Below are 19,848 nucleotides of genomic sequence, written 5' to 3'. Positions count from 1 at the left end.
TTTAAGCAATTTTTAAAATATTTAATAAATTATATAAACTTTTTAAAATTGTATTCTTATTAAACTAATGAACTATTTCAAAATTTATATATATAAAATAAACAATAATAAAAATTCTCAATAATAAATATTTTAAAAATACATGAAATTTTTGAATAACCCACCACCAACAACAGCTGTTAAAGTCCTCAAGAGATGATTTTCAATTAAATTTGAAGAAATTAAGTTTCTTAAATATAAATTATATTATTATATTATATTAAATGAGTAAAATATAAATAATTTTGTATATATTTATACAATATAATTTTTTTATAATTTTTATATTTAGTATTTGTTAATATTATTGTTGAAATAAACGAGTCATTTTAAAAATAATATATATATATATATATATATATATATATATATATATATATAATAAATATTTATTATTCAATTTACTATAATTTTAAAATATGTATTTTTATAATTAAAATATGGCTAAAGAGTATGGTTAGAGATTAATTTAATATGAATATTATTAAAATCTCTTTACTAAGAATTAAAAAAGTAAGCCTAGATAAAATTTATTTTTAAAATGACTCGTTTATTTCAACAATACTATTAACAAATACTAAATATAAAAATTATATATATATTAATTTTTTTAAAAATATATTCTCGTAATTTAATAGTAATAGAACAGTAATTATGTTTAATTATTACTACACTAATAATTAAACAAATTTTTTATATGTATTATCTTCATTTTTTGTGATTATTATTATAATTGTATATAAAAAATTTATATAAAATATTAACAATAAAAAATGTTCAGTAAATAAATAAATAAAAATAACAATATAAAAATGAACATTATATAATCTATTAAAATAAATAATAATAATAATAATTTTATTTTATTATATTTATATTGACTTCTCTAAAATATACGTGTAGAAATAATTATTAAATAATAAAATTCTAAAATATATTAATATTTTTTTATTGTTTTCCAATTTATATGCGTTTATTAAATATTTGTTGAATAGAAAAATATTTACATATAAATATTAATTAAATTATTAAATCCTTGACATACAAATAATATTTAAATTAAATTTCTGAATTTATATATTTTTACGGATGCAATAAAATATGAACATTCTGATTTATTAGCAGCACTAATTAATAGCAAATAACAAAAAAGTATTTTTTTTTTTTAATATCGAAATATTCGATTTTATTGAAATCTGAGTGATTAGAAAGAGATAAATATGGTATGGTGCAGTGGCGAAAATAAAAACCCGAGTTGATCTTGTGGGCAGAAATTGAGGTCGTCTGGTCTGTCCCGGCCCCGTGGTGCGGACCCCCCGCCCCAGACCCATTCCGGGCTCACCTGTTGGGCCCGGCCTCCCCCACCCTTCGCGCGTCTGACGTCACAGCGTCGAAGCCGCCGCCGCCACCGCCGCCGCCGCGGTGGCTCTCTGCCCCCCAGTTACCATTCCACCGTGTGCCACGGCCGACGTAGTCGCGCGACTGCACGTGTCGACGCGCGCGGGTGCGAGTGTGCGGGTGCGAGTGCCACAGCGAGCCGCCCCAACAAGCATGATCTAGTGCCGTGAACGGTCATCTATGTAAGTTTCTGATTTGTGTGTGTACTTCGAACGTCATTCTTCATTATCGTTTTTTTTTTTTTTTAATTATTTATTTAATTAGTTATATATTTCTCTTTTTTTTAATTTTAGATTTTTTCCCTTTTCTCCCATTTGGATTGGTGTACATGTTTGATCGTTTCACATTTATGAGTGTTCCCGTTGTGAGTGTCACATTTTGTTTAAATGTTTTATGCACATCGTCATCTTTATTGTGAACACCTGTCGGATTCTGGACGGAAGACTTCCGACGGATGCTGTTTCCTTTTTAGTTCTTGGGTTTGGACTTTTCAAGTTTTTTTGAATTAATATCTCTTTCCTAATAAAATTTGCACATTAAATAAATTTAAAAAAAGAGAAAATAATTTAACACATATTTTTTGACATTTATCAAAAAATTAATTTAAAAAATTGTTTTAATAAAATTTTCCCAAAAATATTAGAAATTATGATGCAATAAAGGAAGAATATCATGTTCAAATTTTAATTTTCTTTTTAATAAAATTAAATATGTATTAAAAAATTGATTTTTAAAATTTTAAATTTTTTTGAATATTTATTAATTTTATTAATAAAATTATCAAATTATATATTGTAAAATATTAAAAAAATATATTAAAAATTTTGTAAAAAATTTTGAAAAATATATATATTAAAACTAAATAACTTATTAATGATTATTATAATTTATTAAAATGGTTAATTTTCGTAATTATTTTACTCAAAAAGATTAATTTTAATAATTATTGATTTTTTTTAATATTTATTATTATATTACATATTGCAAAATATTTAAAAAAAAATATTTAAATGATTAATTTTCATAATTATTTTATATAAAAAGATTCATTAAAATTTTAGAATTTTTTTTAATATTTATTAATATATATATATATATATATATATTTTCTTGTAATTATTCTTTCTTAATATTAATAATTATTTCTTTTCATTTTTTGGACTATTTTTTATTTTAGAAAATAATCAAAAAATAGTTTCTGCTATGATTATAATGAATAATATTTAGAATTTTTAAGAAAAAATATTTAATATTTTTTTAGTTTTTCTATATTTGAATATTTAAGGTTTAAATTAAAATCGGAATTCTTAAATATTCTTATTTAAATGATTAAACTACATAAATTCTAACAGAATCTAGATATATTTTAGAATTCCAAAATTGAAATTTACATTATAAAAAAAAAACAAAAAATAATTACATTAACAAAATGTTTAAAATTTGTTAATGTATGAATATGCATGAAATCCTGTTAAACACAAATTCCTTTTAGTTAAAAACGTATCCTGCATAATCTAGATTTAAGGCAGAGCCTGATGAAAGTTTCAAGGAAAGCTGAGAACGCATTTCCATCCAAAGCCCTAATTGAAATTTAATTAACAACGAAAAATTACTTTCGCCAACACACACACTCCCCGCATTTAATTGTTTATTAAGTATTATTAAGCGGCACGAAGGAACGAAATTACGAAAATGCCACGTATTATGTTAATCAGCCCGGAAAACGCATTAACGCCTTTTTTTCCTGTCGGCGGCGCAACGTAAACGGCTTGGACGTGTGCAATTAATCACGCCCCGAAAACGGGAATATTATAATTATCGACCGTACGAATACGTTTTTTTTGCTTCTTTGTTAGTCGGGAAAAGGTGGAGGAAAATCAGAGATAAGAGAGCGGAGTTTTTGGATTTTATACCGGATTCCGGTTTATTTATGTGGGACGGATCAAGTTTAAGATTCGTCGGAGCGTGTTTATCAGTTTTTACGATGCTTGAGGGAATCTGTTCAATTTGAATCGAAAAAAAATATATGTTAAATCTCAGGCAGGAATTTATTTGAACTATATTTTGAAATATTTTTCAGTCACTTTTATTTAATGTTGTGGAAACGGGCTTTTAAATTTTATATCAATTTTAATTTTATTATAATTTTCTGTAAAATTTAAATTATTATGTGCTTATTACTAAAACATAACAATCAAACAGATTTTATCTAAATTATTAATATAAAATATGTATTTATGCCACATGACTTCATTGAAACTGGATTTCATATCAATAACAGCAAAATATTCAAAGTTAAAAGCAATAAATAAAATTTATATTGTCATTAAAATTAATACAACCATATATTAATTATAAGTTAGTAACATAAAAGCCCGAAGTTAAATACTAATTCCGCAATTGCAATGAAACATTGATGTATGCATCATATTTATTGTAATAAAATAATATAAATAATACAATAAGTTACTGTTATTTAAAATCAATGTCAAATTATGATTTATTCAATTGAACTAGTCCTAAAATATAAACTTTTAAATGTTGAAATATGCATTGATCTACTTTAAAAATTATAATAATTTAAGTATAAAACCCTAGTTTGAACAATCATAAAAAAGACTTGTAAAAATTACTATTGGAACAAAAGCAAAAACATTTGATTGATACAAATACAGTAGTATGTTAAATTTAATTGAAATGAATTACAATATATGAATAACAAACAAATACATTGTTACTTTATATTATATATATTTTACGATTATTTATTTAAATAAACTATGTTAATAATTAATAATTTATTTTTCATTATAATAATCCATCGCATCCACCATTTTTTAAACAGTCGTAAAATTAAATATTTATGTTATCATTATATTTAATATTTCATATTATTATACATGCTGCACAAAATTATAGTAATATTAAATATACAAAACAACATAAATAAATAAATAGTCATTAACAAAATAATTTGAAATGCGCATTCGCCATTTTTTTAAATAATTAAATTCGTTTTATTAATCCCTTTGATGAGTTTAGCCATGTTTAATAATTACAAAATATTATTTTATGTTAAACAAAAAATTGAATCAAATGTAAAAAAATTCATCCGACGGAATTTATTACAAAAGTAAATGTCGTGCGAGGATTTATCCTCATGGTTTTAAATTGCGTGTTGTGTAGAACGTGTAAATTAATTGGTGAGAAAAGTACAATTCCAACGCGGAACAAAACGGCGTTTAATTTAATTGAAACGGACAAAAGATGCGTGAAACGCAATAAATTTATGTTAGAATTCAGCAAAACAACCGTTTCAAAGAGGATTCAGACAATAAGCTGAGTTTTTATGGGAGATAAACTTGTAAAATTATTGTAATCGGAAAAGACAATGATTTTATATTTAGTTTTTTTGGAAAACATAACAAAAGTGATGTACTTTAATTAATACTAAATTATAAAAATACGCATGAAAGAAAGTTTGAAAACTAGTACATTTTAATTAATTTAATTTATATTCTAATATTAATTAAATAGGAAAATAATTTGAATGAAATGAAAGGACATAGGAGTACAAAAATATAAAAAGCACTTTGTTGTATTCTTTTAATTGAAAGAACTTTTAATTAACATTCGCATTCGGTTTGGGGACAAAACCATAAAAATAAGGCGTACACAAAAGATTATTGTTCCTGAATTTTAATTTCAATAAACTTTATGTAAATTTTTTCCTCTCCTTTAATTGAATTTTTCCCCAATATTAAAATTAGTATTGTATATTACGGCTTAACAAGCATTAACTTTCTTCTTGCTATTTTAGAATAAAATTTTATTTTAATAAGAAATAAATTATTTCATGCAATAACCGTATCAAAGTCATTTAATTAGACTTCAAGAAACCCTTTTCACAAAAATGAATGATATGTTTGTTTCGTGTATGAATAATAAAGTAAAATGGGGACAGATTATTGTAATAAGAAGTTTATTGATGGCAATTTCGAATACGCCCATTCAATTACCGGGCGAATATTGCCGGTGATTTATCATCGATTATTCGAAGCTTTTACTTATTTCAAATGTAAACGTTTTATGGATTTGTTTTTCGTATACAAAAATTTAAATTTCGACCAAAAGTCAAGCGACACAAAGAAATCTAAAAATAGTAATTTATAAATTAAAACAAAGGACAATATTAGAAACTTTTATTTCTTTTATTACATTGTTCCTATTAGTAATAAAAGGCAATTAAGTACTGGTCTCTTAATTAACGTCGCAATGATGAACGGGCTGGACAAAAGAGGCATCAAAAGCAAAGATTCTCGTAACAAGTCGTGTCCAGTTTGCGAAGTGGCATTGTTCGGTGCAGAGACATCGACATCACTAGTTTGTAAACCCTATTGACTTTTTACGGGCACTTCACTCCTGGATAATCCTGGATCCCATTCACATCCAGTTTCCTACGACATATCGATCGTTCGTGCAACAGGTAAAACTGGAATTACTTTTTTTCCCATTTGGGATAATCGGTTTTAGAAAAATATGTTTTAGTACAGATGTAAGCCGTGGACTTTGATAATTTAAATATAGGATATTCGATGATAATTCGGCTACTTCCGTTTTCTCTGAGATTTTATGAAATATATCTTCGTCTTTGTGTGTTATCTTTCAAATTTAAAAAAAAAATGAATCCGTTATAAAATCACAGTTATAAAATCAAAAATTGACAAACACATTTATGAATGATTTAAAAAAGAAATAAAAATCTTATTTATGCTGTATAATTTCAATTTTTTTCAAAATTTTCTTACTGTATCATTATTAATTATTGATTCTGTATACATCACTTTCTCTTCTGTCAAAATATATAAAATTTGTTTTACTCATTTTATAAATTTTATTTTAGTGTTTTTCAGAAATAAATATTAATTTTACAAATTTTGCCATTTTAAATTTTTTACGTTGTACTTTTTTTACAAAGAAGTTGAGATGAGAATGTTTAAAACCATTTTTTATATTACAAGAAATAAATGAAATAACCAAAATTTTATTTGGAAATAAAAATGGTAAATTTAATATTTTTTTCTAAAAACTACTATAAATTTAAAAAAGAAACAAATGCCATTCAATTGTATTCAAAAATTAAAATAAATCAAAGAAATAATGGAAAATCAAAATTTTATTGCATATGTAACATTTTTTAAGGGGTTACATTTTGAAAAGTAAAAATTACCTGTTAATATTTTTTTTTTTTTTTGAGTAATTTATTAAAAAATTTTATCAAGCTTGCCATTTGCCAATTTTAGATCATTTCAAAAGTTCATTAGATAACGACCATTATTTAGAAATATTAATAGATATAAATAAGTCAAAATAAACTATGAAATATCAAAATGATTTTTTTATTTTATGTTATTTTATTTATAAATTTTATTAAAGAATACACCACAGTATACCACAATATACAGAATATACATACAGAATCCTAAAATTTTAATGGAAATAAATTATCCATTTTTTAAAACAATTATAATATCAAAAATGAAGTGAATGCCGTGTTTTTTGAGATTATCATTTTTGAATGATTGAAAAAAAATTAAATTTTCAAATTTTATCTTTTTAAATATTGATTTTTTGTAGCACAAATTTACAATTAAAATATATAAAATTTGTTTTACCTATTTTAACTAATACATGAGTTTAATGAATTTTGAAAATATTATTGATTTTATTTTAGTGTTTTGAAAACTAAATATTAATTTAACAAACTGAGACAAGTTGAGAAAAAAACCTTTTTCATCTTACTAAAAACAAAATTAAAGGAACAGTTAAATTAAATTAAGAATTTGTAAATAAAAAATTATATTCTGAAGTGTTTACAAGAAAAACTTGAGAATTTTATATTTTTAGAAGACTTTATCAAAGTGAACACATTTATAGAAAAACAAAATCCGCAGGAGTGTGCGCCCGTAAAACACAACAATGAAACAAGAATGAAAATCATCTTGGGCACGGCGAGTGAACGAATCCGTTCCCCGCTCCGGTTCATTAGACTGCATGACACAATTTTCAGCGTCCCGGACCGAAAACCATTCCGCCCAAATTGTCAACGGATCGATCCGGTCACGAAACGTCGGTCCTGACTCGGGCGACCATTCTTTCTTTTTTTTTTGTTTTTGCTATTTATCAATTTTCGAATCGTTATAACGCTGAATGAGAAACATCTGCACCGAACGGTTTCGGTCAAAATACATTAATCGCATGCGGTCCGTTTAAATTGTTTATTAGACCGCAGGAAAACAACAATATTTAATGGTTTGGGATAAATAAAATGCGGCAGAAACAAAAGTTAAAAGTAAAACGGAGATAAATAACGAGTAGGGACGCAAAGACAATTTATTTATTCTCCTGTCGACGGAATAAAGTTGGTAAACTCCAATTAGCCAAACGACACAGGCAACTTTGTTGGGATTGCGGGCATTTATTTAAATTTAGGAAATTCGGGACGGAACGCTTTTTCGTAAATTAACTTGACCACCCATGTTTTCTATCGTTCAGAAATATATTACGTTTTGTATGTACCTTAACAAATTTCTTTGTGGGAAGTAAAATTGAGAAGTAATAATGACATTTAATAGTTTATTATACTGTTCTGACACTGCTGTCTTTGGAAGAAGATAATTTGTATTCCCTAGATTAAATAGACAAAAAAATATTTTCAATATATTCAGTAATAATTATTTAATTTTTTTTTTTGAAAATGAAAATTTAAATGTTATTATTCTGTATTAAATATTCCAGATAAATTTTAAAAAGAACAATTATCTTTTAATTATTTTATTTTATTTGAAAAATTTATTAAAAAATTAGAGACTCATCATTATTCAGAAATTTAAAAAAATGAAAAACTCAAAATAAACTATGAAATATCAGAATATTTTATTTATTTTATTTTATTTGTTTTATTAAAGAAGACTTTACATGAATCCTAAAATGTTCATGAATTTAAATTATCTATTAATAATAATTTTGACAAAAATTAATTAAATACTTTTTGGAGTTGTTGAATTTTGTATATTTTTGAGTAATTTTAAATAAAAAAGAAAAAAAAATAAACTACAGTAATTTTAAATAAAAAAGAAAAAAAAAATAATTACTACACCACTGGATTAAGCACCTCTTCAAATGATTATATACTAAATTTCACAAAAAATATGCATAGTCTTAATTCCGTGGAAAAATTAAAAATGATATTCTTTTTAGGAATTAACATTCAAAAATAGCACAAATTATCTTTATTATTTTTAATGAATAGTGTTATTAGAATACTATTTGAATATTGTTGAAAGATAATTTGTGATTTTTTCGACAATTTATTCCACAGGCAACTTAATTAAAAAAATAAATAAAAAAAAAGAATAAGATTTTTAATTTTTACACAGAAGTATGAATGTACATATTTTTTTATGAATTTTAGTATATACCCATTTCAGAGGTATTTAAACCAGTAGTGTAGTTAGTGCTTTTTAAAGTTATTAATATGATTCAATTCAATCTTTATGCTTCAAAAATTACACTGTAGGGATACAAATTTTATGACAATGTCCCACACTGTAATTAATAGCCATAAAAATTTTTATTTGACTGATCATTCTAATGCTAATCAAGAATTTATTTGTTCACTAATTTTGAATGTGCCAAAGAGGGTGGAATCTGTTCATAAAACGACAAGGGACTAACTAAGATTGGAAAAAAGTACCGCTTAATCTCTTTTTTTAATTTTAATTAATTTTACTTTGTTAATTTCCCAGGGTATTTAGTGATATTAGTTTTATTACTAGTAATTATCCATTTCAAAAGACCCGCAGTATATTATACTTATTTTAATATCATATAATATTTTAAAACAGGTATTCTTTAATAAATTTTCCAAATGATGAAACTGAAAAATATTTCCCCATTTCTCAGTCTATTTTAAGTGATTTATTTTCATTAAAATTGTTCATTAGAAGAGCATTAATTAAGTTCCAGTCTATTCACATCGCACAATAACAATCTCCACCTTTTACGCCTGTTTCTTGAATTTAATCAAGGAAACAATTATTCCAGAATAGTTTATTAAACTGAACACGAACTTTTTAACATTTTTTTTCTGTCATCTCTCTTTTATGCCTCACAAAAAGGCACACGGAGCTGTTCATTAAAACGTTTTTCCCTTTAAAAAGACGGACATGTTCAATATTGCGAGCCAGCGAAACAATTGGACGTTGGAAACGTTCGCGGGAGACGGGAGAAGGAGGTCGTGGAGTTTGTGTTGTCGAGAAGGCAAAAGCAACAGTAGCAGTAACAGAATCAGCAACAGCTTCGGGGCGCATTATGTAAATTTGTAATGGCCCCCGCGACCCAAAGCCATGAATCCCCGATCCCGGATAATGCCGAGGCTGAATCTGGATCTGATTCTCATTCCGTACGGACGATTTTCATTTCAGCCGGGACGTTGACGTGATCCACCTACGATTTTAATGTGGGACGGCTTTCAATGCGGTTGAATTGTAAAATCGGTTGTTTTGGATGTTTAAACGTTGTGCTGTTGACGAGGATTAATAGGTTTGCGATGTTGCATCGAACACAGTTCCTTTGATAAATGGAGCGATCGCGTTGCACGGTAATATTCATTGTGATCGCTAATTGATATCGAGTTTCGGCAACATTCCTAACAATAATCCCAACAGATTTAATCCGGATCAACCGATTTGATAATCCCAGCACACTATTAATAACCAATACAATTCAAATGCACAATGTCTAATTGTAAATACGGTCGCTTCAACAGGAAATTTTTACTTACTGTGCCATTAATAAGGATTTATTAAGCCATTTGTTACACTGCGAAAATCCACACTTTTACTTGCGGCTGCAGAAGGAATTCTATTCTCCGGGATTAATTTATTTCCTTCAGTGCAGGAATTGTTTGAATTTGGGGACCCGAAAGTTTTTGAGTTGGGTCCCAATTCTAAAGTTACATCAATTTAGCTGTGTTGAAGGTATTTTGACAACTGCAATTAATTAAACGTTTAAATATCTAAAAGCATATATTTTCTAATTAATAATCAAGGATTATATATTGAGTTAAATTAATCTTAATATAAACCATATATGTACAATCTTCTGTAGCACTTTCTTCAACACTAAAATAAGTAAAGAATTTTGTTTATTAGACAATGTCTACTAAAATTACATCAAAATTGGCGTACCTTACCAATCATGTTATCATGATGTTTTATGCAACTAGATTACATTGTTTTTATTTAAATTAGATTATGTTATGAGATTATATTATATAAATAAATATTTGAATATTTCGTTAGTTTAAAGATGATCGAAGATTTAGATATCCAATACTTATTCAAGGAATAATATTAACAGAAACAAATTAATTTTATACGAAGACATAATGTAAACAATCAAAAGCCGTCAGGCACATGTGCATTATTTTTTTTTTTTAAATTTTACTGTTAATTTTTATCGTAGAAAATTCTAATTTATGCAAAAAAGAATATAATTCCTATTATTTTTAACACAATTTTTATATAAAAGATATACATCCCAAATTTAGCTTACAATTAGAACTCAATTATGTATATACAGTGTGAGTCATATGAAAACGGAACACTTCAATAAAATATATATTTTTTGTCCGATTTAGATAAACATTTTTCTCAATGCTAAAGCTTGAAATTATGTACTTACAGACAAAATGCCAAGTTATTTGACAAAACTAAACCTACAAAATAATTTTTTAGTCATGAAAATTGAAGAAATCATACTAGCAACAATGATTCTGGAGTAATTTCTGCATATGATTCATTCATTCTTTTACGAACTGAGATTTAGTATAAATATGGTATTATTAGTATAGTATTAGTATAATATTGTCACACCTGTGACTTATTGGGGGTTGGGGGTAGCTCAAATAAACACAGAATCCAAATATACACCAAATACTTTATTAACAAATACTAACAATAGGAAACAAACAATATACTTATTCTAATTTACGCTAAGGGCCATTTTTAAGGATGAGAATGACACTAACTCCCTCATGATTGTACTACAATACAATAATAATTAAAAAAATAAATTTCATAAGAAGAATGTGGTTTTAATTTGTCCACAGAATTATGAATATTAATAATTTTTTATGAAATTTGGTAAATATCCATTTCAGAGGGTGCTAAATCCAGTACTGTAGCCAGATTTTCTATAAAAAAATTGCTAGTATGATTTCTTTAATTCTCATGTCTAAAAAATAAACTAGTAGGTTTTGTTTTAGGGTCAAAAAATGTGTTCTTTTATCTATAGGAATAAGTTTTTATGCTTTAAAATTGAAAAAAAAAAAAATTGTAAAAATCAGACAGAAAATAAAAATTTTATGAAGATGTACTGCTTTCAAATAGGCCACACTGTATATAATATTAAATTTAGTTACTAAAAAAGACCTTATTTAATAAAATCAAAGTTTATTGCATTTCTCAGTAGGTTTAGGAATGTTTTTATTATTAATTCATGCGTTATTAATAATTGCCTTTTATATAATAAGCATTTATTGAATTTATCAGAAAGTTTAGTAATGGTATATAATTTTGTTCTGTAAAATTTTATTAGTTAAATAAATATTGCTTGACTTGACTTCTTCTGTAGTTTTAATAATTATTTCTAGTTTTATTTAAATGTATATATAGGGTGATTCACCTAACTTATGGAGAAAGTTATTGATTTGAAATGTTTATATTAATTACAACACGAATTAGTTTTCTAATTTATTTAAAATATATATATATATATATATATATATATATATATATATATATTAATGGATTTTTAAGTAGTTAATTTTGACACATTCATGGTGTAACTAAAATGTCTGTAAAGCCACCAATTTTAATAATGAAAATATCATTTACAAGAACCATTCTATAAGATTAGTGTTGGTACTGTCTTTTGGATGCCCGTTATTTACGAATAATTTTATGTATCTTAAAACATCTTTATCTTTATTATTTTCATTGGTACACCATGTATTTTTTAGCTTAATCAAATTGAATATTAAAAAATCTTTCGAATGGTATAAGCATTCCCTATATGTAAAATGATTATTAACAGAGAATTTAACAAAAAAGTAAAATAACACTCATTTTACTATGTGTGGTAATATTAGTGTATCATGAATGGCTTTTGTTTTGTATTGGATAACATTTTTGGCTTAAAGCTTCTGTTAATATACATTTTTTGTACCTATAGCAATGTAAACGATCTTTAGTATTCAATTTAATTAAACTAAAACATACATAATGAGGTTGAAACTAAAGTTACTTACGATGTTCTAAGATGCTATTCTAAGAAATTAAATGTAAATAACGAACACCCTGTATAAAATTGGGGATTACTAATAATAGTTCCTTATAGATGATTCTTCGGTTAACATATATTCCAAAATTGAACATTCCAGCATCAAAATTGATGCCTTTACATACATTTTAATTTCATTAAATTATTATTATTAATATTATTAAAAAAAAAAATAACTTATTAATTGCAATTATATGTCGAATTTAAAAATCCAAAAAGGTGTCCTGAGTTGAGAGTAACAAAGTTTATGTCCGGCGAAACCGGAAATTTTGTACAAAATAAATTAGAAACATAATACAAGTCAAGTTATAATTGGCACTCTATATAAACTTCTAAAGAATAAGTTAAGTGGATTACCTCGTATATATACAGAATTATTTATTCAAATACTGTTGTTTAAAAATTTTATATTTATTACATTACCATCACTTTAAATTCAATACACATATTATGTTTCGGAATAATCCAATAAAAACAATGTGATATAAAAGTAAGAGAGTTTTAAAAAGTAGTTACATAGTAAGACCGCATAAATAGATGGAAAAGTGGAATTTCGTAGCAGGTGGTGTTTTGTATGGCTCATTTTGTCGCGGTAAAAGACCATTGTTGAAAGTGCACTTTGCCGAAATGGCATCGTCGTTCGTAGCGTTCACATAAACGAACCGAATAATGCGGTTTTAATAAAACTCGACCGGTTTATTCCAATTCAAGTCCAAACGAATCGAATTTATTCCAGTAAATGTGCACGACTTTGATTGGAAAATCAATAAAATGATACAGATGTTAATTTTAATTGAATCAAAACCCAAAATTTTTCTCGCCAACATTAAATTGTAGGTTCACAATTTAAGCATGCAAACCCATATGAATTTGTCGAGTATAAATTGTCAATTTGCATATGTTTGGCAATGATATTGATTGATTGATTAACGATTGAATGTTATTCCAATAGGAGCCGACGATATTCCATCAGAAGGGAGAGGGGCCGTGAAAGTATATTCCAGTAAGTTGACGAAATCACACAACTTTACCTATTTTTATTAATAATCAATTTTGCATTCAGTTCTTTTGTTTTTCTACCAGACAACAAACGTTTTCACTGAAAACTAAACTTTTACAGTTTTACGCAATTTTAAACATAACTGTAAGCTTACGTTTTCAGTGAAATGTTCTTTAATTTGTTCTCTTTTAAAGGGTGCATGCCACTTCTTTAAAAGACTTCCAATTTTCCCGAACAACAAAAGTAAAATTAATCCGTTGCCTGAAAACTGCATGTTTTACAAATGTTCCGCATCTGTTCCAATAACCTGAAATAATCTGTTTTCGTTGTTATTGCGGCAATAAAAAAAGGGAACCCCCATTACACGCTAAATCCATTCGGACTTAACGGAACTAAATTACAATTATTGATTGTTATTTTGTGTATGTCCATTGAAACGAATACAAAAACATATTGCACGGATGCAATTTTCCAACAATACATTGTGTTTAGATTAAAAAATACACCGATGAGTTTTTGTACCTGGTTATTAATAATTTTTGTGTAATAAACTGTGTGATCATTTCGATTTTGCGTCCAGTCATCAAAATATATTCAGCACCGGAGTCATAAAAAGGGTTCCGAGATTAAGTTTAATGCGTTAATTATAGTTTAATGCCCGGCTTTGTGTACTCGTAACTGTAAAGTACAAAAAATGCCGTCACAATGAACAATTAACGCCCTTTAAAACATTCATAAAGCTTCCTTTTACATATTTTACGCTGAGAGCTTCGGTTTATGCGGAACGGGAATTTATTCAAAGAAAAAAAGCCAACAGTGATTTAAATGCGAAAGCTTTAGTTAGTTATTGATGCAGTCGACTCTTTTATATTTGAATTGTATTTAAAAGTTAATAGATTGCAAAATAAATAAAAAAATATGTATTTTGCAATTGCGTTAAACGTTTAATACAAAAACGTTATTAAATACTTCGTTTTATATTTAAAATTGACTCTTTGATTCAATATTTTAATCAACTTCAAAATGCATTTTCCCTTAATGTTAGATGAAAATTGCAGTTTTCAAATATTGTTTCTGTAGTTTTGTTTGATACATTTTTTATTGCAGAAAATTAAATATTGATCAAACATATTTCGACTTTTGTGTACAGCTAAATTTCACTGTTTGTGTTTAAACTCCATTTATAACAAAGTCATATACTATACAAAATTTTATTGGATTTTATGTTGTCCATACACATACAGAATTTTGCAATATTGTGTTTAATTAATCCATTTTTCGTTATAACTAAAAAGTCAATTTGTCTTTTCAAATATTATTTACACATAAAACAATAATTAAACCCTGTTTAAATTAATTTTTAAGACTACTATATTGTTATATTTTTTTAATTTGTTTTATGACTAGTTACATTGAAGTGGATGTTTAGAATTTCCTAAATAAAATAGATTAAATTACAGTCAAATTTCGATAACTCGAGGCAAAATTCGAACTTCGATTTCTCGAATATCTTGATAAGTCGAACTAAATATTTGGCACAATCCTCAAGTCGACTTTCTTCTGTCTCTATAAACTCCTCGAGGTTTTTCCTTTCCGATGATTCCTGTCTTATGCTCAAACAGACTACGACCACTTATGTCTTATAGACAATCCCTACACTGGTAATGCAAGGAAATAAACAAAACACTGTTTTGATTTTTTAAATTTTATTGACTTTTGTAAACCTTGATGAACTCTTATCCAGGAATATGTAGCTTTGAAGTATGGTCCGACTGTATTTTCAATATATTTTATTTAGGCCAGTACTATTATTTGAATATTTATAAGTATTTTGAAGTATATAAGTTTATCTTACTTTTTATATATTTAAAAGACATAAAAATAAACAACATTTTAGTTGTTGCAACATTTTTATTTCCAAAAGACGCAATTTGTGAATTTGAATTCATTTTATTCGGTGTATTCTTAATTTATCTCTTGTTAGTAACGTAAAATGCTTCAATGGAGACTTCTGAAGATTTTGTTGCCATATTGCCACAATATACCAATATACGACATGGTGGTGGTGAACAATGGGCTACAACCAGAAGACTGGAGTGTTTTTTCATTAGTTCTGCTAGACGAAATCTCACATTCCCCACTTCCAGGCTTCGTGCAGTCGTTGGAAACACTGTAAGTTTCTCTATCATCAGAAGAAGGTTGCATGAAATTGATCTTAGGATCAGCCTGGAAGTTCTCATATTAAGCAGAGAATCTATGAATTGTCAACAATATCACAACTTGGTTATTCCATTTGCTCAAGAATTTGTACCAGATTTTGTTTTTGTCTGACCTCACCGTGTAAGACATATATTTGTGGTTACAAAATCATTACATTACTCAGATTCAGGGGCCCCCACGTTCACCAGACTGCAATTCAATTATACATTGTGGCATCATGTTCAAAAGCAAATTTACATTTGCCAAGGAATTTAGTGAAATTAGTAATTTTGTTTAATTTTGCTGAATATTACATTTTTTAATAAAACTATTATTAAATTATTGAAATAATTCAAGTTATCTACTTCAAAAATGTTTATTGTTAAAACATAATATTTTATGTATAATTAAATTCATATGTTTATATTTAAATTCTATTGAACCAATGCTAATTAATTAAATTATATTGTTATAATATAATATGCTATTTATTATTTTATAATGTGCTTTTAACTCTCAAAACAATTATATTTTCCTTTGAACTAAAATTTGATATACATTTACATTATAAATGCATAAATAAATCAAATAATCATTTTATTATTCCAAAACAAAAAAAGTAATTCACTTAAATAATTAAGAACAAAACTAAAAGAGATTAAAGAACTTTAATTTACTTAGTGAGAAGTAAAAGATCGATAAAGCAATTTAGTTGAGAAGTGCGAATTATATAAAAGTAATTTATTATAGAGCAACTTACCCAAATTAAAATATACTAGTTTTAACTTAATTTATTTCAATTATCACGAAGTATATTAGTAAATTTCTAATGAAAATAATTATTATTGAACAGTACATAAATAATGGTTTTAAAGTAAAATGGGAATCGGGCCGTATTGAAAATTTAATAGAATTCATGTGCCAAATTAAGGGGTGACCGTTAAAATAGATTCGCCGACAGTAAATCGATGCATAAATCACTAAATAATTGATAAATGTCGAACGATAATGGAAAACGTAGAGCGGTTCTTAATTATTCTTCATTTATTCACGACACTATTTCACTTGTTATCCGTCCATTTTCGAGCCGAGATCATTTGAATGTGAGACGAGAGCGAAGTGAAATATACGGTGTATTTATCATTATTATTATTTTTTCATGCTCCACTGTGAAATGTTATAATGAATATTAAGTTGTGCTCGGCGGGAATTTATTAAAAAAGTTTCTCAGCGCGAAATATGGACATTGAACGAACGTTTGTCGTCGACAAATTATCCTAGATATGAGAATAATGGTAATTTCTGTCTCTTTTATCTACATTTTAATAAATTTTATATAAAAATGGAACGAATCCAATGCTAGTCATTTTACTGCGGATATTAACAGTAATTCATAAATCTCATCCCTTTATTTCAAATTGCAAACAAAAATAATTAATTATGAATTTTGTAAATATTGAGAGACAGAATTTAATTTTATATAACTATTATGTTCAAACATATTAAATTTCGAACATATAATGGGGATATTTTAATAAAAAGTTATCATGTTTTACGTTATTAAATTAAATTATATATTTTAATTAATATATAATTTTCGTCATTTATTGTAGAAGATTCATAAACAGACATACATGTATTAATATTTAATAATTTTATTTACAAATACAGATTTTAATTAAATTCCAAAATACCTCCTTTTTGATTATTTTTTTATTAATATTTAAATTCTGTCCTGTAACTGTCCTTTTAATTAGACATAAATCTTAAGACTTAAATTTCATTAACTCGATCAATTCCAATTAAATTCGAATATCAATTCGTAATACCTCGAGGCATCAATGATAAATTGGCGAAGATCTAAATTGCATTAGATTAAATCGTCCCAAAATCGGCAGGCAATCCAAATTTAATTGGCCCCGAAACAAAAAGTATCGAATTTGAAACGTGAATCAATGGCGGGCGCATTCACTAGTGGTAATTGATAGACGAAAACTTCGCTTATTACAGTCGTGTAGATTATATTGGTTGTGTTATTGTGCACGTGCCACTCTGCAATTCAGATTTCATGTTTCCTCCCTTCCTGTTTGTACTACTCGACTAAGTGCAGCGGGAATTTTCGACGAAGGATCATTTAACAAATTTTTGATGAGGTTTGGAACAAACTTTTCGAGTTTAATTGAAATTTCAAGTGACTCGTAAGAGGACAAAATGTATGAAAGGACGGAGACTAATTAACGAGATAGTTTACTTATGTCTGAAAGGGATTAAGTTCGGTTTGAGATGTACAAATTTAGTCGAGGTTTTTAACTGTTGTAATTGTAATCCGCTTAATTCGACGTTTAGATAAATTAGCTGACGAAATCATCCGCTGTTTCGCTACTTAATTCCTGAAGATTATGAGTTAATGCATAATAAAATTAGTATTAATATTTATGTGTGTATAATCAAAATGATTATAACACAAAAAGGGTAGATTGTATATGTTATGATGATAACAAGTATTGTCGTCTACAAAAACAAAATCTGGTTCAAATTTATAAACAAACCGAATAATAATTGGTTGAAGAACAACTTTATGCTTGTCTCTAAAGAAATTTTACTCCTCACTGTTACAGAACTTCCTGCTTAACAGAGAGTGCCAAAATCGTCCTCTGATTCTAAAATCAGCTTCATACAACCCTACAGTGATTCCAATATCTTCACCAAGTCAGGTTGTAGAGAATGTGTGATTTTGTCTAGCAGAAATAATCAGCAAATAATTTTGTCTTTTGATGGAGTATTTGTTGTTGACTCAAATGGTCATGTTCAAAAGAAAGCCCTCTTTGTCACATATTACTGTGGAAACAACAGATAAATTAAGAATAAACCGAATAAAATGTGTATTCGAATCCACAAAATAAGTTATCATTATTTATTTTTACGTGTATTAAATATTTTCGTTTTTTGGACATAAAACTTTTATACGAACTGAAATGTTATTTATTTTTACGTGCATTAAATATTTACAAAGTAAAATAAATTTAATACACTGACCATAAAGAGAGGTTCAAACAATATTACTAGTCAAAATGAAACATATTGAAAATATCTTTAAATTCTTTTAATCGAGGAAATTCAAATCCAAACAAAAAGTTTCAAAAATTTATTTAATATTTTTATACATTTTTTAAATTAACTGTTTAAAGATTGAAGTGCATCACTAATTAAAATAATGAATTTTCTTAAATTTACAATTAATTTTATTGTCGTTTATTAAAATCTAATTAATTAATATTTTTTATAGTGATAAAAATATGAAATTTTTGAGAAAAGTCTATAATCAGAAAGAATATCAAAAGTATAACTAAATTAAAGTTTTCTATTAATTTTCCTTTATTATATTTATTTATTTTTATATTAAAATTATATATTTTAAAAATTGGAAGGCGTTTCAAATTTTTAATTGCTGTCTTTTAATTTATTTCCATTGTTTTTAATCATTAATCATAATTTTTTATACATATTTATAAATGTTTCCCCTTTAAAATGTCTCAATGTGTACCTGCATCAAACCCCAGTAGTCTCAGATTTAGATTAAGTGTGTGCATTCTCGATGTCCAGCAGGTGATCCGGCGAGAACGGGACGCGGATCGGGAGCAGCTGCAGGCCGGATTTCTTGAACGCAACAGATCGAGGAAAGAATGAACCATGTCCCAGATACCCTCCCCGCGTCTCCGACACTACAGGTCCGCATTTTGCAACGGTTCTAAAAAAATTAACAAACAGATCAGATCTTTTATTCTTGAGCAGTTCTTAAATTATAA

The 19,848-nt window shown here is 26.4% G+C and overlaps 1 protein-coding gene across 4 annotated transcripts in view; it reads left to right on the top strand.

The window, feature by feature from the left end:
* The first annotated feature begins 1,524 nt into the window (after positions 1–1,524).
* LOC109600755 (uncharacterized) overlaps positions 1,525–19,848 on the top strand; it is a 62,209-nt gene continuing 43,885 nt past the window's right edge. For 2 of the 4 annotated variants that reach the window (XM_020016933.2, XM_049969914.1), the window contains exons 1-2: positions 1,525–1,619; positions 19,649–19,770. In XM_020016933.2, the coding sequence (XP_019872492.2) occupies positions 19,733–19,770 (38 nt within the window). In that variant the 5' untranslated portion in view covers positions 1,525–1,619; positions 19,649–19,732. Of the gene's footprint in view, positions 1,620–13,795; positions 13,847–19,648; positions 19,771–19,848 lie in introns of all 4 variants that reach the window. The other 2 variants (XM_049969913.1, XM_049969912.1) reach the window with 1 other exon arrangement.

The sequence above is a fragment of the Aethina tumida genome, chromosome 7 (genome assembly GCF_024364675.1).
Source record: "Aethina tumida isolate Nest 87 chromosome 7, icAetTumi1.1, whole genome shotgun sequence".
Lineage (NCBI taxonomy): Eukaryota > Metazoa > Arthropoda > Insecta > Coleoptera > Nitidulidae > Aethina > Aethina tumida.
This window is presented reverse-complemented; position numbering and strand designations above follow the sequence as displayed.